The sequence below is a fragment of the Cebus imitator genome, unplaced genomic scaffold (genome assembly GCF_001604975.1).
Source record: "Cebus imitator isolate Cc_AM_T3 unplaced genomic scaffold, Cebus_imitator-1.0 Scaffold153, whole genome shotgun sequence".
NCBI lineage: Eukaryota > Metazoa > Chordata > Mammalia > Primates > Cebidae > Cebus > Cebus imitator.
The window spans coordinates 3,941,186-3,962,473 of NW_016107468.1; the positions used below are offsets into that span (position 1 = coordinate 3,941,186).

General features: G+C 44.3%; 1 protein-coding gene across 4 annotated transcripts in view; it reads left to right on the top strand.

Moving 5' to 3' along the window:
• Nucleotides 1-21,288, top strand: part of AUTS2 (activator of transcription and developmental regulator AUTS2) — a 1,221,721-nt gene that overhangs the window by 1,172,077 nt on the left and 28,356 nt on the right. For all 4 annotated transcript variants that reach the window (XM_017543342.1, XM_017543344.1, XM_017543343.1 and 1 more), the window contains one exon: nucleotides 19,851-20,319. In XM_017543342.1, coding sequence (XP_017398831.1) covers nucleotides 19,851-20,319 — 469 coding nt within the window. The remainder of the gene's footprint in view (nucleotides 1-19,850; nucleotides 20,320-21,288) is intronic.

Here is a 21,288-nt window from a genome sequence, read left to right on the forward strand (position 1 = left end):
AAAAAAAAAAAAAAAAAAAAAGCTAGTATTAACACAAATTCACCAAAGTGGCTATTCCTCAGACTCTGTGCTTTATAAATTCACATCTTTGTGAAAGCAGACAGAAAATTGTGTTTCTTTGTACCCCAAAAAATGTAAGCATTTGTTGTGCATTGATCTGAGGTTTTGAAGGATAAACATCCTTGGTTATGTGTGTGGGATTTGTGGTGCCTTCTGGAGAATTAAGCTGTCATTGCCTGTAGGCAGGGCATGCTCCCTTTTCCAGTTGGTGGGTCTTATTTTGTTTACATCTGCCTCCTCCCAGCTTTGACAGACTTGAAATGTGTGCCTGAAGTGCACCTTTGTGTCAGGGCCATAGTTTTGACGGGGCCCTCATGACCCATTGGCCTTGGTCACTTTGCCTAGGAGCAGTCATCATTTCTAGCCTACAGGAACTTTAAGCAAAGAATTTGCTGCATTTTAAGAAGGCATGAAGGGATGGTGAAAGTGTGGATGGAGTGATAATCTTCCCCTACCCCAGCCCCTGTTTTGTAAAAGAGGCTATCCAACTCATGTATTTCCAGCCCTAGTGTTGGCAAAAGCATTTTCACATTGTTCTCACTTTTCTGACTGAGTCCAAAAAGTTCCTGGGAAGCAGGTTTTATTTTTCTTCAGGGGATATTTGGATTTGAAAACACCAAATTTCAACTGGAATCATTTGTCCAAGTGTGGTGTTGAAAGTAATGTCGGCCAGGCATGGTGGCTCACACCTGTAATCACAGCACTTTGGGAGGCCGAGGTGGATGGATCACGAGGTCAGGAGTTCTAGACAAGCCTTGCCAACATGGTGAAACCCCATCTCTACTAAAAATACCAAAAAAAATAGCCAGTATGATGATGGGCACCTGTAATCCCAGCTACTCAGGAGGCTGAGGCAGGAGAATCATTTGAACCCAGGAGGTGGAGGTTGCAGTGAGCCGAGAACATGCCATTGCACTCCAGCCTGGGTGACAGAGCAAGACTCCATCAAAAAAAAAAGATAGTCATGTCTAGATCTGAGTAAATCAGTATCTGAAGAAGTATAACCAGTGTCACTCTTTTAACAATGGATTTTCTAAGACTGAGTGGCATGAGGCCATTTGTCTGCGGTGAGGTAGATGTGCTCCTGTTTTCAGTGGCCCCCTGAGGCCACCAAGGTCATGGGCGAGCACATCCCCGGTTTGGGGCCATTAGCTGAATGCCTTCTGTTTCAGTGTGCCCTTTGTAGGCTGCCCTCTCCCATCTTTAAGGTCAGGATTGCAGAATGTCCTTCAGTTCTGCTGTAGTCAGGACTAAAAGCCTTCCACCGTGCCTTGACAAGGAGGACACATAAGGGACAGGCACATTTAAATGAAGTCAGCCAGTGTTGATTTTATGAACACAGGGAACAGCAAGCCAGCCTTCAGTGCCGCCTGGCTGCCAGGCGCATGCCACTGTTGGACCCACGAGTGAGGCTGCATAGGAACAGGTGACGTATTTGAGGTGGCAAGAGCAGCAAGGGCTTTGAGATCCTGTCATTGCGCCTCTGACAGTGTCTTTGTACAGTTGGAGGGCCTGGATGCTGAATGACACGTGTGCACCCTCCTTGGCGGTCGCCACCCATCTTCAGAATGCTGCTTTTAGCTCTCATGTGCACAGGGTGCTTATGATGGGCAGGCAAAGGAGCAGCGGACAGTTTCTTCCAGATCACCTTCCAAGTGCTCTGGAGTTGATGCGGCCTGCCTGCCTTTTCATCATCCCCCTCCAGTTCCGTTTGAGTTATTATATTAATAGTTAGCAATTTTGTTTTGCAGTTTTAAAAAATTGACTTTTACCCCCTGCATTTTAGAAAAGTCCTTATTATATGTTTCTGAATTGTATTATCTTCCAGTTTGATTTACTGGGGATGTGTATGTATCCCAATTGTATTTTGCTATCATTATGGAGATTTTTATTGTGTCAAGACAAACCCTGTTTCTCGCTCCCCAGCCCCACGTACTTAGTACTTGGAGCTTAGTAATTCAGACGTCATTCCTTCCAGCATTCATTGCTCTTTTCAGTGTTTCATTGCCATTTAATTTTTCTGTTTAGCTTTTAGCAGTTCTCGTTGGCTGATTTTAAAAAGATTTGTACTTTGGTTTGCTCAGAATGAGTATTTTAAGTTACCTGCTGTAACTTAAAATCAGCAGGTTTTAAGTTACAGTTGTTTGACTTTGTATCAGGGTTCTGGATTTAAAGCCAGTGTTCTGTTGAAAATTTACATATGATAGAAGGCTGAAAATACAAATCCTCTGACAGCTCCTCATAACAATCCCAGGGTAGCAGCTGTTTATAGTTTTTGTTTTTTCTTTTGATGCATATAAAAGTATGTTTGTCCACATAAAGTCTGTTGACTGCTGTAGATCCAGAGTGCAGACCACGGGCATATGCCTGGAGGGTTCGTCTACCCTTGATTATTAACAAATCATGATCTTAGCTTGCCTTTCACATTATTTGCTTTTGATTGCTCTTTTTGTTATACAAAAATAACCAAGCTATTAGAATCTTTTATGATTTAAAATAGAACATTAGCTTTATTATATATTGAAAATGGATCCTTAAACTTCATAATGGCTTCCAATTATTTCATATTTGCTTGTGTTATATACTGTTATTTTATTGCAGTATAATGTCCAATTATGGAAACAATGCCAAAGAGACATGATTTTTCTGGCTTAATGTGTAATTGTTTATTGAGTATTTTTCTCATTATGATGATTTTTTTTTCCTTTTTTGAATTGCAGTTATAAAGGAACTTGCTTAGATTTTGTAAACTGATTATTATGTGGTTAAAGAAATCAACGATTTATGAAGTGCTCACTCTGTGGAAGGCATTGTGTTCAGAATCGAAATAAAGGCAAAGACTTAAAGAACCCGTTCTCAAAAAAAAGTTTGGGGATTAAAACATGAAAAGCAGTAAGGTGTTTTTTTGTTGTTGTTGTTGTTATTTTGAGACGGAGTCTCTCTCTGTCACCCAGGCTGGAGTGCAGTGGTGCAATCTTGGCTCCCTGCAACCTCTGCCTTCCAGGTTCAAGCGATTCTCCTGCCTCAGCCTCCCAAGTAGCTGGGATTACAGGCACCTGCCACCAGGCCAGGCTAATTTTTTATTTTTAGTAGAGACAGGGTTTCACTATGTTGGCCAGGCTGGTCTTGAATGCCTGACCTCAGGTGATCCGCCCACCTCGGCCTCCCAGAGGGCTGGGATTACAGCTGTGAGCCACCGCACCTGGCCTAAGTTTTATTGTCATTCAAGTATGAACATATTTAATCTCGTATAATAAAATATAATTTATTATTTTTTGTATGAGAAACATAATGTATCGCTTGCTAACACAAAAGTAAGTGCCTGTGGAGTCCCAGGGGCATTAAGTATAGACTAGAAGTTCAGCAGAGCAGGTGGCTAGCAGGACTGAGGCTGCATAAGCATTAACCATGAGGCTGAAAGATGGGATTCAAAAGTGCGTCTGCGTGGGGAAGGGGAGAGAGCAGGATCTTGGAGCACTGGATGGTGGCTGAAGGAGGGGGAGAGGGCGGCTGGCCATGATGAGGAGTTGGGAGGGGATTCTGTCTGTGATAAGAAGCCATTGGAGAGTTTGAAACTGGCTTTTGTGAACACAGGGAGTAGCAGTGTTGTTGTAAGTAGTGGTTATTGTCAGCATGATTGATTTACATTTTAAGAGCCCACTCAGGCTGCTGGGGGATAGTGGATTCTGTAACCATTATTTTATTTTAAGTAGCATCACATAAGCAATAATTTACCCATGAGCCACTGGTTAATATTGGGGGAATGAAATCAAAGGATGCTGTCATTCTGAGTTTAGATGACGGGGACAGGAGTGGGGGTTGGAGGGGTGGGCTGGATTTTCATCCTGTTGGGCTGCAGGTAATGGCAGGACAGCCAGGTAGGCATGGCCCTCGGTCCACAAGGCCATGGGGGTTACTGTGTGTAGCTGCTTCTTGAAGAAGAAACAAATGAATGCCATATTACCTTCTGCCTTCTTTTTTGAAAGCATCTCTGAAGATAGGGTTTAGTTGTTTGCAGGAAAGTATAAGTCATTATGACGTACATTTCCCAAGGATCAGCTTGGTTGTCTGAGAGCATTTTCCTTCCAGGATTTTAACTGTGAGTGGTAAGCAGCGCTGTTGTGTTGGTGACTTACTCCAGCTCTATCCAAAGGCAGGTAAAACCTCCCACTGTCTCTTCCTAGAAGCTACTTTGTAGCGTTTCAGATGTGAAAGGTGACTCCAGCAAAGAGCTAATCTTCCCCCCCCCTTTTTTTTTTTTGAGACAGAGTCTCAATCTGTCACCCAGGCTGGAATGCAGTGGTGCAATCTTGGCTCACTGCAACCTCTGCCTCCTGGGTTCAAGTGATTCTCCTGCCTTAGGCTCCTGAGTAGCTGGTATTACAGGAGCCCACCAGCATGCCCTGCTAACTTTTTTTTTTTTTTAGTAGAGATGAGGTTTCACTATGTTGGCCAGGCTGGTTTTGAACTCCTGATATCAGGTGATGTACCCACCTCAGCCTCCCCACGTGCTAGGTTTATAGGCATGAGCCACCATACCCAGCCCAGAGAGCTCATTTCTAACAGGCTGATATTTTTACCATCCTCACTGCTTTCTAAACCTTATAGGTATGTAGCTTCACAGTTTATATTTGAACATTTTTTCCTTTATTGTTGACAAATTAAGGATGATGAAATGAAATGATGGCAAGCAATGAAGCAGTGGCAAATCAAATAATGGCAGGAGATTTTATTTTCCTACAAAGTATTTATTACATGGATGGTTTATAGAAAATCAGTGCCAGGGTTGATAGATTTGTCCTTTAAAAAAGATATATTACTTCAAATATAGGGAACAGCAGAATGCCCCCCCCCGTCACCCCCTTTGCAAAAACCTCTTTCAGCTTTGCAGCCATCGTAGCTGGGGATAAATAGATTTATTTCTTCTATTCCTAAAGGTTATTATAGATAAAGTCATTTAGGGTGGAGATTCTTAGTTTACTAAAAATCAAGGGGATAATGTTCGTGAACCTATAGGCGAGGTATTTTAAACGACCACATTCTGGAAAGGTGGAGGAGGTAAAGAAGCAGTGTTCATCTGAGTGTGCTACCAACATTTGGGACTCTGAGGCCATGTAGCCCAGCCTCCGTTCCAGTCCATGAGTAACGTCTCCGGCTTCTTTCATGGGTGCTCAACATTCTCTTGAATGCTTCCATTCAAGGCCGTTTGTTCTCCTGTAAGGCGGCCTAGTCCGCTCCACACTGACACTTTCTTCTGCAGTGTGCGTCGTTTGGTCCTGGTTCTGCCCATGATGCCATTTCCAGTAAATCTACTTCCTCTTCGGTGTGAGAGCCATCAGGTCCTTGAAGGTGCTCATAGTTGTACTTGGGGGAAGGTCCTATAGCTCCCTTTTCCACATGGTCCAGTGACTCTGCCTAGATTGGGAGCAGTGCCTCAAACAGGAGCTCACTGTTGCTGGTTTTCACGAATACGTTGTTTTGGGGGTAGCTTCTAATCTGGTGAATGGTATCACTGCCCCTCACCACCCCATCCTGTCCTGCCTACATGTCGGTAGAGAACCCACCCTAGGAAAGGATGAAGAAAAGAATTTCCAAGGTTGGATCTTGGGAAGCAGAGACAGAGAAGGATCGGCAGCCTTATGGACAGCCTCCCTCAGCTGAGGGGCGTGCAGGTGCTCTTGAGCCCTCCCGGCAGTGCTCTAGAACAGCACTGTGCGAACTTGAATGTGCATGGCAGGGGGAGGGGGAGGGGCCCGTGAAAGTACCATCCTAACCTAGCAAGTTCCTGGATGAGACTAGTGTTGCTGGGCTGTGGACCACACTGGGAATAGTGAGGTTGTAGCATACTTTGGAGTCAGTTCGTGAGCTGGTAGATGATTCAGGACAAGAAAGATCAAAACTTAGAAAAAAATGTCAAAGTCCTCTTTTCCCTGCTCCTCCTCCTTTAAAGAATTAAGGGCTATGTAATAGCCAAAAGGCTACTTTTGTGGATTCTAGAGGCATCTCTGGTGCTCACACACAAGCTAGTCAGGTAGATTGCAGGGGGTTGGCAGCACCCAGGTCTCCTGGACATACACACACACATAGCAGGTTGTGTGAACAGACTTGGGGAGAAGTTTTGTCGTCTGTCCTCAGGAGTACAGACAGGCGTGTCTGAATGCTGACAGAGCAGTCATCGCCAAAGGATGGTAGATATTTCCCAAGGCAAAGCCCACTTCTCAGTGAACTGTTGCCTGTAGGACAGGAATGATATTGGGAAAACAGTGATTGCTTTTAGGACATTTGATGAAGCTCTAAAGGAATAGAAGAGCTTCCACCTACAGTGTACTCCGACTGACAGCTGTATGAACTTGGAAGAAAACTTGACTGAGGTCACTGAGACTGCTCATGGAAATGAATCACCCTCCTCCTCTGCAGCGATACTGGCACAAGATGAGCTTAGGGCCAGAGTGGTCCACATGCCTGGGTTTCTGTGGTTCCTGCCCTCCAGAACAGAATCAGTCACTGCCATGAGATACCACAGACACTTCTTTCTGCTGGGGTAACTTGGAGCCTTTCTTTGGATACCTGGACCCTGATGGGTGGGTAATCTGGAGGGATAGGAAGTGGGCACAGGGATATTGCATGGTATAGGTGACTCTTGGCTGTGTGGAGTATGTGTGTATAGGGCCAGGGCTAAGAAGAAGCCTGGGATAAACTTGACAGATGGAATTTTTTTTTTTTTTTTTTTGAAACAGAGTCTCACTCTGTTTTCCGTGCTGGAGTGCAGTGGCACTGTTACAGCTCACGGCAGCCTCTACCTCCTGGGTTCAGGTGATCCTCCCGCCTCAGCCTCATGAGTAGCTGGGACTACAGGCGCCCACCACTACGCTCGACTAGTTTTTGTATATTGTTGCAGAGACAAAATACAAAAATTACTGGCTTCCCAAAGTGCTGGGAGTACAGGCATGAGCCACCGCGCCCAGCAGTTCCTACTTTGCATCTTGGCATTCTCACCCAGCCTCTTTTCTAAACGGGTCTCAGTGATCATCCAATGTGTGCCCAAAATCAGATGAAATAAAATCGTCAGGTACACGGCAGGAAGGTGGTGGATGACGGACAGTATGTAAGTTGGTTTTTGCTGCTAGCAGCTTTACCTTCCTCCTTGAGAAAATCATCTTTGGTAAAGTCAAAAGTGTTGAAAGCAGAAACTGGGGCTTACCCTAGACCCAACCATCGGCCAACCTTAATGGGCACACGGACTTTCTAAGAGTGTGAGTTACTAGCTGAACACCTTGTTCCATAGCCCCATTATATCACACACATGTTGATACAAAAGACATGTGCAACTCACCCCCAAATGGTTTACGACATTAACAGGTAAAATGACGGGAGCGCATTACAACGAAGATTGTGTGCTTCAGATGGTGCCAGTGCCAGGTCGGCCTCTCCAGTGAAGGTGTTAGGGTTAGCAGAGGGCAGCGGTAGGAAGGAAGGTGTCAGCTCTGTAATGTACCCATCTGTGACCCTCGTGGCTTTTCCTTCCTCACCGATATTTCGTAATGGAAATACTGGAAGCAGGGCTGCCTGTATCCTTATTTTATTCGCCTTAATGTGAAAGGCAGGATGATTAGATACCGGGAAGACTATCTTTTTATTTTTTTTTTACACCAAACATCTAAAATTATTCATATTTAGTGTTTTGGTCCCACCCCTTGGAAAGTTTCCAAAATAAGCCGACATTGCCCCCATTGTCTTCCAGACTAAGGAATGTGCGCTGTGGCTTCTGTTCAATGATAGTTTTGTCCTTCAATTTCATCTTGACTCAGAGTAGGTGTGCTGTGTGCAAATCCATACATGTTTGCTGGAAAATCCTTCTAGAACCTTGCCTTGTTAGGGCCTCCTGCACCTGTGTCACAGGCACAGAAGTACCATGTTTAAGTGTTAAGCATACACTAATTTTTTGACACAGAATCTCGCTCTTGTCCCCAGGCTAGAGTGCAATGGTGCGATCTTAGCTCACTGCAACCTCCACCTCCCGGAGTCAAGCGATTCTTTTGCCTCAGCCTCCTGAGTAGCTGGAATTATAGGCACGCAACACCATGCCCACCTAATTTTTGTATTTTTAGTAGATACAGAGTTTCGCCATATTGGGCAGGGTGGTCTTGAACTCCTGACCTCAAGTGATCCACTCCCCTTGGCTTCCCAAAGTTCAGGGATTACAGGCGTAAACTGTGGCGCCTGGCCTCCGTACACTGGTTTTAAGGGTGGCTGTGCTTGGATGTGTGCATGTGCATAGTACACAGCGTCATGTGAGCACTTAGCTGACAGCCAGCCAGGGGTGGACAGGCCAAGACAGCTAAGGCTCGCGGAAGGAGTCTGGGGGTCGCAGGAAGGCTGCACTGGGAATCAAAAGCAAGCAGGAGGTGATCTTATCCAGAGGAAGCAGCTGATAAATGTTGGGGCTGGCAGGAGGAGACCAGCAGACAAAAACAAAGTGGGGCCATGTCTTTGAAAGCTGAGCCTTTCTCTCAAACTGGTATTTGGAGTTTCTCTGTGTTCTGGGATGGGATTGGAGATGCCACCCTTCATACCTCTTTCTCCTGTCAGGCCTCTGCGTGTCAGTCCCAGGATTCAGTTGATGTTGGCCTAAGACCCTTGGGCTCCGTCTGGTGGGAACATGTTATAGATGTAAATGCCTCACCATTGATAACTCAGAATCAGCAAGATAAAGGACATCATTAACTCTGATTACCTAAGCTTATCTCTGAGCCTTATAGACAAGAACTGAAGATCAGGACCACAGAGTTTTTATCTACTATTTCCCTATTGTTTTCATCTGTACTGTTCTGTATCCTCAGGAGGCCTGGGGCTGTGGCTTGTTTATCTCCATATCCTCAGGGCCTAACACAATGTCTGGCCTAGGAGGCAGCATAATACAAATGAGTCTTTTCCCTGTGTGAAGTGACGGTCACATAGATTATATATGGCCTTGACATTGTTGAGTTTCTAAAGACTTTTTTGTTTTTGGAGATGAAGTCTCTCCCTGTCGCCCAGGCTGGAGTCCAATGGCGCGATCTCAGCTCACTGCAACCTCTGCCTCCTGGGTTCAAACGATTTTCCTGCCTTAGCCTCCCATGTAGCTGGGATTACAGGTGCCCGCCAACATGCCCAGCTAACTTTTGTATTTTTAGTAGAGATGGGGTTTCACTATGTTGGCCAGGCTGGTCTCAAACTCCTGACCTCATGATTGGCACACCTCAGCCTCCCAAAGTGCTGGGATTACAGATGTGAGCCACCACACCTGGCCTTTTAGGACTTTTTAAGGCTGCCATTCTTACCCCCAATAGATGACAACCTATTTCTCTCATTCTAATGTTGCTCATTTGAGTCCTTCATGGCTCTGTTTGCTAACAAAACGTTTGCAAGCCCAGGTTGACCCTAAAGGCTCTTCATTCTGTAGGCCAAACCCGAGATTCAGAGAACCTGCGGTCTCCACAGTCAAGACTGTGGTTGATACGCCCCCCTTGAAGACAGACATTTGGGCTTTAAGGCATCAGGAACGTGGGCATATGCCTTAGGATCGATGTGTTTTGGTGTGGGGTTTAGGAGCAACAAACTTGGAACAAGTTTAAGTACATTCAAATTCGGTGTGTTGCTTTTTCCTTAATCCCTGGCAGATTAACCCCTATGCAGGGTTAATCTGCTCAACTAGATGATAGCCAAACTAGCTTCTCTGATAACAGCAGCCTCTAATCCACCCGCTGGACTCCACACAGCTCTCCCAGTGGGCTGCTGGGATTTTGGCAGATGCAATGACTATTTTTTCCTATTTAGGATTTTGCTTTTAATAGGAACCCTGAAGGGCCCTCAGAGGTTTGTGATACAGACTTCAGCCCACAGCTCAGCCTCCCAGATGGTAATTAATGTTTACACAACATGACAAGCACAAAATGGAATCTCTTCCAGCCCTGCCAAGCACCCATCACTCCCTTGATCTCCCACTCTTGCAGTGTTTGAAAATTAATTTGCCTTGAACAAACAGTGGGTTTGCCTCAATTTATTTGTACAGTTTCAGTGACCGAGAAGAAGAGCGGCAAGGCTGAGTGTCATCCTTCCATTCGTTCGAGCAATTGAATCTTCTAATGGAACAAACTGGGCTCTGTTTAATGATTTGAAGAAAAGAGGGAGAGGAGGAAAATACAGTGAAGTGTATGTCAGAGAAAGTGGACATTTTTCTGCAAAATATTACTGAATGTAGAATTTTGGAGATACAGTCAAAACTTGTGGGGGTTGGGGAATGAAATGTGTTGCTAAATTAACTCAGTGTAGTTTGGGTTTTAATACCTATATACAAAATATGCAGTCTTTGCTTAAAAAGAGATTTTTCTTTGAGGTAACAGAATAGACACATGAAGGTGATTAAATAATGGACGTTGACTGGGCATGATGGCTCACACCTGTAATACCAGCACTTTGAGAGGCCTAGGCGGGAGGATTGCTTGAGCCCAGGACCAGCCTGTACAACATGGTGAGACCTCATTTTTCCAAAATATGAAAAAAGTAGCCAGCATGGTGGTGCATGCCTCAGCCTCCCAGCTACTTGGAGACTAAGGAGGGACGATCATTTGAACCTCGGGAGTCAAGGCTGCAGTGTGCTGTGATGGTACCACTGTATCCCAGCCTGGGCAACAAAGTGAGACTCTGTGTCCAAAAAAATAAAAATAAAAGACATTGCTACCAGCTTGAGGTAATTGCATGTTTATTCACAGAAGTTCTATGTTTCCATATGTTTCTGGGATTCCCAGTGTTTGAACATTTCAGTCCTTTATTAATGTATTCATGTCCCCACTTTGAAGTCTGGATTATTTTTCTTATTTGGCCGTGATCTGTAGTCTTTCTGTTTGATGTGATCTTTGTGGTTTTGTCATTTGGATAACAACAAGAGAGGTTAACTAGAAGATGGAATGATCAAAATAGGACATGTCCATTTCTAAATCATAAGGATTAGACATTCAAAAAGATACAGATGGATGGATCAATGGATGGAAGGAAGGTTGGATGGATGGAAAGGAGGGAGGAAAGAACGAAGGAAGGATTGTCTAGGGGCTAGTGCCCCCCACATGGTTTTCTTGATGCCTTTGAAAGCTCCTTCAGGTTTGCTGTGGTAATGACCTTGTAATTAGTAAGTCCTATTAGGAGACTTCATGACAGAGTATGAAGCTGTGAAGACCAGAAGTGCAGAAGCAATACTTTGGGACAGTGTGTTTATTTTGTTTTTGTTTTGTACTTTCTCCCCCTCCATCATGAGTATTCACCATTTCCTTTCTGTCCAAATAATACCCAGTTAGAACCACTTAGAAACGTTGAAGAATAGGTGGAAGGCTTACTATTCACCATATCCTGGTATGTGCCTGTAGTCCCGTCTCCTAAGGAGGCTGAGATGGGAGGATCACTTCACCATAGGAGTTTGAGGCTGCAGTGAGCTATGATTACTTCAGCCTGGGTGACAGAGCGAGACCCTTTTATCTTTTTTTAAAAACAAAACACATGCACCATAGTTTTAAAAATTAAAAACATGCACCATACTAGTCTCATTTCTGAGAGTCAAATATTTATGTGTCCTTTTGGTGAAGAGATTTTTAAAAAATCTATTCAATAGGCTGGGCATGGTGGCTCACACCTGTAATCCCAGCTCTTCGGGAGACCAAGGGGGTGGGTCAGTTGAGGTCAGGAGTTCAAGACCAGCCTGGCCAACATGGTGAACCCCAACTCTACGAAAAACACCAAAATTAGCTGGATGCGATGGCAGGCCCCTGAAATCCCAGCTACTTGGAAGGTTGTCAGGAGAATTGCTTGAAATTGGGAGGTAGAGGCTGCCGTGAGCCGAGATTGAGCCACCACACTCCAGCCTGGGCGACCGAGTGAGACTCCATCTCAAAAAAAAAAAATAGGTGAGGCAATATAAAAAGGCTTGAATGCTCACTTTCTTGGTTGACTTATTTTAATAGTAGAGGTGTATTGTCCATGAAAGGAGTTCATTTTAGCCGGGTGCAGTGGCTCACAACTGTAATCCCAGCACTTTAGGAGGCCAAGGTGGGTAGATCACCTGAGGTCAGGAGTTGGAGACCAGCCTGACCAACATGGAGAAACCCTGTCTCTACTAAAAATTAAAAAATTAGCCAGATGTGGTGGTGCATACCTGTAATCCCAGCTACTCGGGAGGCTGAGGCAGGAGAATCACTTGAACCCAGGAGATGGAGGTTGTGGTGAACCAAGATCACGCCATTGCACTCCAGCCTGGGCAACAAGAGTGAAACTCCATCTCAAAAACAAAGAAAAAAAAGAAAAGAGTTTATTTTCAAATATAGCATCTCTTTTTTTCTTTAACAATACGATGATTTACTTTAATAAATAATAATTTAATAAGTATACTTATTACAGTAAATACTGCTATTTACTTTAATAACTATTACTATAATTATCTGCTTTTTTATAACAAAGTAAATAAACATTGACTTTAATTTTTATATCGAGTTTTTCTTTCCAAATTTTCTGTAATATTCATTTGTTTAGTACTTTTTTTCCTCTTCCTCCTCCTCCTCCTCCTCCTTAATTTGGAAAGTTAAAAGTATAACATAAGAAGTAAAGTTAGTGTTTATTTCTGGATGATGAGATTGCAATTAATGTTTTGATATATATCTTTCCAATCTTTTTTCTGTGCAAACATGTATACATTTACACAGATCATTTTCACTATTGAGATCACACCGAAAATAGTGCACTTTATTTAATGGCAATTTTGTCATGTGGTATTTCCCATGACATTAAATACTTCTGCACGATAGTTTGGGGAACATTGATTGCTTACTTACTTACTATGTGCCGTGCATTGCGGAAAGCACTTTACATGGGCTAATTTATTTCCACAACCACCCTGGGAGGTTGTTACTGCATTTGTACAGTAAGTCATTGGACTTCTAGAAGCGTAGTAGTTCAGCAGAATATACCAACTCTCAGCTCTAGCAGACCCAGTGTAATATAAGAAATATTTTATAGCACATTCATTTTTTACTTTCTGGAATGAAATATATAATGTATCCATCTATATACTTAATGTAAAAGTATAAGTAAAGCCCTAATATAAAGGAGAAATAAGTGGAAAGCAAGTCATTTATAATAACATGACGTTAAGTATGTAAATGCTTATTTATATTAGAAGACAGTGTTTGAATCTGTATCTAGAATGGTATGTAAATACTGCTACTGCAAATGCAGACTCTCACAAATACGTGGTCCCGGCGATTGAGATACCAGGAGCAAGCAGCCTTACCACTGTGTCATGACTTTCCCACGTAGCCTTCAGCCCTTGGATATGACCCAGATAGAACAAAGTACAGTCGCTGCGTCCCTGGAAAATTCAATGTCTATTAAAACCATGCAAAAAATGACTTAATTTGTGTTTACATACAAAAACAGAGGTGGTAGGTTCTAGGGTTTCAGCTGCACAAATATCGGGTGGGACTTAGGAAGTGAATCGAGGTGTTGTCATGTGGGGCTGCTGCTCAGGCTGCAGTAGTCAGACGTCCCTAAGAGCCACGAATGACCTCCAGGCACAGTGAGAGCCACACACTCCCACAAATGTCCGGCGCTTCCCATAGGGAGTCGTACCCTCTAATGACAACTGTCTATTACGTGACTGACCTATTTCTCTCTCTTTTTTTTGGCACTGAAAAACACCTTGAAAAAGACTCTTTCTGTTTTGGAAGACACGTGTGAAGGTTTACAGTCCTGTGCTTTTCTTGTTAGGTTTGTTCCGGGTATTACGGTTTTTCTTATTATGAAGAGGATCCTTTCTAAACGTAATTATCAGACTGTTGCTGGTGTATCGAAAAGCTGAGGTTGTTTGTGGTTTCTCTTTATTTGGATATCTCATTGCACTCTCTTATTACTGCCGATATTTTCTCAGCTGGTTGCCTCTGTTTTCCAGCTAGGTAATTATACTTTTTGTAAATAGTTTTTCTTCTTTCTTTTGTTGTATAGTATTTGCTGTTGGTTTTCAGTTTAGATGATAGCAATAATTTGTTTCTTGAAGGTTTGGTGAACATTGTCTGTAACACAGGTACCTTTTGGAGGTGAGATGAAGGTTTAGATTATTGAATGCTTTTCATTTTATTTTGATAATCTGGTTGGTTTTTGCTTTTTAAGTCAATTTTGGCAATTTATATTTTTTCATAAAATCCATTTTATTTTCAAACTTACTATACATTTACACATTATATTTTCTTATTTTTTATGCATACACCACACCCCCTCCAGCTCTCTGTCTATCCAGTTCTCACTCCTCCTGAGCCCCCAGGCCACTGTTACAGGTTTCTTGAGTATTCTTCCATGGCTTCTTTTTTAATTGAAACAGAGCCTTGCTCTGTCACTCAGGCTTGAGTATAATAGTGCAATCTCAGCTTACTGCAACCTCCGCCTGCCAGGTTCAAGCAATTCTGTCTCAGCTTCCCAAGTAGCTGGGATTATAGGTGGGCACCACCACACCTGGCTAATTTTTGTATTTTCAGTAGAGACAGGATTTAACCAAGTTAGCCTTGGACTTCTGACCTCAAGTGATGACCCACCTGCCTTGGCCTCCCAAAGTGCTGGGATTATAGGCATGAGATGCTGCGCCCAGCCACATAGCTTCTTTGTAGGTAAAATAAAATGAATATATATTATTTCCCTCCGTTTTCCTCAAAAGATAGTAAATGCTATACATTTTCCATTCGGCATTCCTTTTCACAGCTGCAAGATGTTCCATTGTGTGGATCTGCACATGTATGTAACTAGTCTCCCAATGCTTACATTTGGGTGCTTTCCAAGCTTGGTATCAAAGCATGGTATTGTTTCATTATGTCTGTACACAAAATCCTTACATATAACACCAAGGGAACGCCACTTGTTATTTTGCTGAATGTTGCCAAAGTGTCCTCCACAGAGGCTGTAGAGCTTGCGTTCTGCTAGTAAAGTACAAAACAAGGTGCCACGTTCGCCAGGGAGCTCACATCAAACCTGTATCAAAATCAAGCCAGTTTTTCCTAATCTCTTAAAGTTTATTGTTTAAGTTTATTGAGGTACAATTTACCTGCAATAAATCCATCCTTTTTACCATAAAGTACGCAGTGTAATTTGAATTTGCATGTCTTTTAGTATAAGCATGATGAGGTATTTTTATAATCACAGAGAGATTTATAAACCCCAAAACAGGGTGAATACAACATTTAAGTAAGACCACTCAATTTGTACATTCTTATTTCTTTCAAATTTAGCAAATTTCATTCTTTCTTCTTTTTTTTTTTTTTTCCGGATGGAGTGTTGTTCTGGCCAGGCTGCTCTCATTCTTTCTTTTATCCTTTGGCAAATTCAGAGTATGTGGTACAATACCAACTGATTTCTTAAAATGTGTTCTTGCCAACTTTGGAGAAGCACAGTAAGACAAATTGACTGTCAAGATGGAAAGCTTAACTGGGAAGATACGTTTATTGAATAATTGAAAGGAAGAGGAAATGCATTACCGAGTAGCCACAAAAGTGCCTGACGCACAATCTGCACTTCAAGAGACTGGTGTAAATGGGGAGTCATGAAACTGTTTCGGCCCCCAAAGTTCTTACCAGCCCAAACTCATCACTGCTTTGTTTATAGGTTGCAGTGCCAGAGCACTGATGGACTGTTTTGCTTTCAGGGCTGGCTAAAGTGCAGTGTTACAGCGACTGTTTGTAGCTCTACACTTTTAAGTCTGGCGTACTTAAATATTTTAACTGAATCCTGGATTTATCACTACCTGCTTTGCTTTGGGACTTTTGCTTTTGTTTTTTGTTTTTTTTTTTTTTTTGAGACTGAGTCTCCCTCTGTCGCCCAGGCTGGAGTGCAGTGGCACAATCTTGGTTCACTGCAGTCTCTGCTTCCCAGGTTCAAGCGCTTCTCCTGCCTCAGCCTCCTGAGTAGCTGGGATTACAGGCATGCACCACCACGCCCAGCTAATTTTTGTATTTTTAGTAGAGACAGGTTTCACCATGTTGGTCAGGCTGGTCCCGAACACCTGACCTCATGGTCCACCTGTGTTGGCTTCCCAAAGTGGGGACTTTTGCTTTTTAGGAGGCAGCATAGTATAGATTTCAGAAAAGGCAGTTGGTGTTGGCAGAGTTGGGACTGGAACTCAAGCCTTCTGGTTTACGAAAGAGGGACATGACTTACAGCAAGCAAGTTCCCCCACTTCTCTGGGCTTATTCCTTATCTAGGCAGAGAGTGTTGGAGATCCCGTTGCTCAAAATGATCCAAGCTTCAGCGGCCTCAACCTTACCTAGGAGATCCTTAGAAAGGCCAAATCTAGAGCCCCATCCCAGAGCTGTGGAACCTAGATGGGAATTCTAATCAGATGTTCAGGTGATTTGAGCATGCATTGAAGACAGAGGAGTGCCGTACAGACTTGGAGTGTTCACTGGACAGGTTTGGGTCTTCCCCGCATCTCTGGTAGCTTATTGGAGATGGCGGTGACTGCTACAGCCTTGCACCACTCCTCATATTCTAGCTGTGGTTAGCTTGAGATTGAGATAGTGAGGCAACAGAGGAGACTGGAAAGTCAACTCCAGTGGCTTCTCCAGGGCCTTGGGAAGCAAGCCCAAGGATGCCATCTGCAAGCTTGGCTGTGTTGTCCAAATTCTTGAGGCTCATTCAAGAACAAGGAGGTAAACAGAGTCAAGCTGGATCTCTGCAGTACTTCTCTATATGTCTCTGATGTGCCTCCTTACTAGCATAAGTGCGTGCAAATGATATCCTCTGAATGGTGTCCTGTGGAAGAGGGAGCTTTCTTTTATTTGAGGGAGAAGCTTGCGACAGTGATTTTTGGAGGGAATTTGAATGTATACTTACAAGATAGGAAGTTATTTATTGATTTCTTCAACACTCCAATCTGGAGACACCGGAGTAATACAGAAAAGATTTTTGAAAAGTGCTCCTGCCATTGTATGAAGCAGAAAAACCCTAAATCAGCTGTAGGCGGGAGTAGAGTCCCTGCTCACGCACATAGAACTTGTTGTTGAGTCAAACCCCTCCTCTGTTTTGTGCTCTTAGGATTCCTGGGCTGTTGTTACTTTCTGTCCCAGACCTAATAGGCCTGCACCGTATGTAAGAAGCATGTGATTTTTCAGTGCATTTGATAATGGCTTACTATGGGAAAATCTTGTGAAAGAAAAATATGGGAAATTGTGTGAAGACACATTGAGAGACACAGAGCCAGATCCCTAACTGTGACATCTCTGAATAAAGGGCCTTCCTTTCTCATGGGATCCGGGGAAGGGCGTGGTGTGCTCCTTCAGCCCTGAAGTTAGAAATGAAGGTTTTGAGAAGCCTTTCAACTTCAGCTTTATCCTAAGCCAAAATCTTCCCAGAAAGGTTGGTAAGACAGCACTGGACAGAAATGTGTGTGAAAAGCCCAGAGTTACATTGAATCAGGGCTTTAGCAAGTGCTTTGTCTTTTCCTCCCTCTGAAGCATGTGAAGAATGCAGCTTTCTTCCCATTTCGTTGGTGTTATTGTTCAGGCTGTTTGGAGAGACTTGAAAATAGCCAAGTTACTGTTAGCCAAAAATGTGCCTTGTTTATAAACCCGAGTTTTGTTTCTGCTTTTGTGCATGTTATTGGTTTGATCTGTGTTACCAAAAGAACTTTGAAAATAATGAATTGCTTTGATGCGAATTCCAAGGAATAATGACAAACAAGTGTGTTTATACAACAGAACATAAACAGAAATATGTAAGCTGGGCACAGTGGCAGGCACCTCTAATGCCTGCCACTGCCCAGAAGGCTGAGGCAGGAGGATCACTTGAGCCCAGGAGTTTGGAGCTGTAGTGTACTGTGATCACACCCGTGAATGCCCAGTGCAATCCAGACTAAACAACCTGGGGAGACCACACCCTAAAACAAAACCCAGAAAACCCCAGAAATACATAGAACCAACAAGAACACCATATACTTTTCACATTTGATACCATGAGGTAAGAAAAGGAAGTTCACGCCCAGCATAGTTCATTTAAGAATGCCTGAAAAACACCTTCACTTCAAAGGATATTGTAGTCTATTCTTTTTCTGTTTCAAAACTGTGTAGTAATAAAAGGATGCATCTTTTTGGCACAAAAATGTGGGAAGGATAAATTTCCCCAGTTGTATTCAAAAGTCCTTACTCCCAAATGGGGCCATTCTTTTCTATTTAATGCCATATTGGTCTTTCATTATTCTGCTTTGAGATTTTTGTGGAGTTTGGCTTATGGGGTACTCAAGTAAGCCATTCTACTAAATGTGGACCTCAGACCTTTCGAGCTTTGGAGGAAGCACATCCTTTACATCCATAAAGAAGCACCTATTTTCTGTATTTCTTTCACGATTGTAGAATTTCACTTAAATTTAATATCCAAGCTTAGTCTCAATGTCCAGCACCCCTTCAACTTAGTTGGGTGGGGACCCCCTTGTGGTCCAAGGGGACTTCCTTAAAAGCTCTAGCAAATGTAGTCGAGAGGAAACTTTCAGTTCCGGTTTGCACCTGTGATTTCAGATGGTGCTGGGATCAGGTGCTGGGCATTAGGAGACCTGCCTTTTGACTTGGAAGTTGAGCACTTGCTAAACAAAAAATTATCTGTAAATGTCAAGTGTGTCCCTTTGGTCACAGTGGCAAGTGAAGAGGAAGGGAAGGCCAAGAAAAAACATCCGTGTGATGGTAAATAATGTTTGACTCATTTGCTATTGAAAACACTTCTCTTTTGTATATTCAACAAATATATTTGTTTTAAAAGGGAAAAATCAGCTTGTCAACTATTGTTTCTTAATTGCAATACCATAAAAGACTTTCCGGAGATTAAAGAAAACATTCATTTTCAGAATGTAGTCTAAGCTGCATTTTTTTCTTTTTCTTTCTTTCTTTTCTTTCTTTTTTTGACAGAGTCTTGCTCTGCCTCCCAGGCTGGAGTGCAGTGATGCAATCTCAGCTCACTGAAACCTCCACCTCCCAGGCTCAAGCAATTCTCCTGCCTCAGCCTCCCAAGTAGCTGGAACTATAGGCACCTGCCACTACGCCCAGCTAATTTTTTTATTCTTAGTAGAGACAAGGTTTCACTATATTGGCCCGGCTGCTCTCGAACTCCTGACCTTGTGATCTGTCTGCCTCAGCCTCCCAAAAATGCTGGGATTACAGGCGTGAGCCACCACATCTGGTGCTTTTTTTCTTTTATAGAGACAGTCTCGCCACGTTGCCCAGGGTGCTTTTGATCTCTTGGGCTCCAGCAATGCTCCTACCTGCCTTCTGAGTAGCTGGGACTGTAGCACACAGCACCACACCTGGCTCATTTTTAATTTTTTTTGTAGAGACAGGGTCTTGCTATGTTGCCCAGACTGGTCTCGAACTCCTGGGCTCAAGCAGTCCTCCCAGCTTGGCCTCTCAAGGCGTTGGGGTTACAGGTGTGAGTCCCCATGCCTGGCCCTAGGCTTCTTTCTTGAATGCAGCCTCCTCTGGCCAGCTGGCCTTTTCTCTCCCCTCCCACACCCCCAGGTGCACTACTGCCCATGGGCAAAGGCTGTTCCCTCATCTTTCTCCATCCACCGTTGACCCCATTAGCTGTGGGCTCCTGTGCCTGCGGGTGGTGGAGACAAGGACCCAAGCCAGGAGGGTTGGTTCCAGGTCCTGCTGCTGGGGCCGTGTGATAGCCTTGGAGTTTGCTCTCCCTCCTTACCCCACACTCACGTGTTGCCTGTGGTTTTGTCTTTACTCTCTCCCATGCAGATCCGGAGTTAGGTGTTGGCACGCTACCAGAACATGACAGCCAGGATGCAGGGCCGATTGTCCCCAAGATATCGGGTTTAGAGAGAAGCCAGGAGAAGAGCCAGGACTGTTGCAAAGAGCCCATCTTTGAGCCTGTGGTGCTTAAAGACCCCTGCCCTCAGGTCGCACAGCCGATAACCCAGCCCCAGAAGGAGCCTCAACTCCGAGCTCCTTCTCTGGACCCTGACTTGGTGCAGCGCGCAGAGGCCCCGCCTCAGCCCCCACCTCCGAGTACTCAGCCACCGCAGGCCCCGGAGGCCCAGCTCCAGCCCGCCCCGCAGCCTCAGGTGCAGAGGCTATCCAGGCCGCATTCCCCCACCCAGCTGCTCCATCAGAACCTCCCACCTGTGCAGGCCCACCCCTCCACTCAGAGCCTCTCCCAGCCATTGTCAGCCTACAACAGCAGTAGCTTAAGCCTCAACAGTTTAAGGTGAGCCGCCGGTCTTTGGCCTGACTTTTGCCCTCTCCTTGGGGATCAGGCGGGTGGGAGTCGGAGAGGGACCCCCAGGGAGGCCGCAGTGTCCTTGTTGGAAACATCATCCTTTTCTCTGAGACTGGGGACAGGGAAGGGGGCCATTGAGTGAGTGAGACTTGGGTCTGTTAGGAAAGGACAGGTTCGGATGGGTGGATGGTGAGGACATTGTAAAGGAGTAACTCGGGAGAGTGAAGGCGGAAGGAGAGGAAGTCTTGGAAGGCCGTGGGCCAGGGAACCCAGCAGCAGTGGGAGGCTAGGTTTCGAAGCCTGGGGCACATCAGAGGCCACGGAGTGTGAGCAGATCCTTTGAAGGGAGGCTCTTTGTCTCTAATGGAAGAAATGTGAAAGAAAACTCCGTCTCCCTGCAGTCCCAAATGCAGGAAGACTGGGACCCAATGACTATTCCAGTTTCAGGATTTTTTTTTTTCCATTGTGATTTACTTTCTCCTATGTGGGTCAGAGAAGTAGGGAAGAAAGAAAACAGGCTGCATTTAGAGAAAGTGAGAAATTTCTGCTTGGAAATCCAGTCTCTCCTCTGTCTTGTTTTTGCCAAGTTACAAAGAAACTTCTAAAAAGTAGCACAGAGGAACACAGTAAAGAAAAGAGAAGCAGAAACCTAGTGTATAGCGCCAAGTAGCGCCGACCCTTGGTGCCCCAGGGGCTATAATTCTAACCCAGCACAGCTCCTGAGGCTGTGTGTCTTTGTTACTGTTTTCCTTTTGAAAACCTGGTGGCTTTGGTGGCTCTGGCCCTTGCCTTTTTCTAAGAAGGGAAGACACAGTCTTTGGGAGGCAGGTTTCTTCCCCAGGGAGCCAGGCCCGGCCTCTGACCCCTCGGCCGTTTCTGTGGCCTCCAGACCGTAAAGGTGACTTGAGAACCTGGATTTCACCTCTTCGTGTTTCCTCATTTAAGAGGTAACAAGAC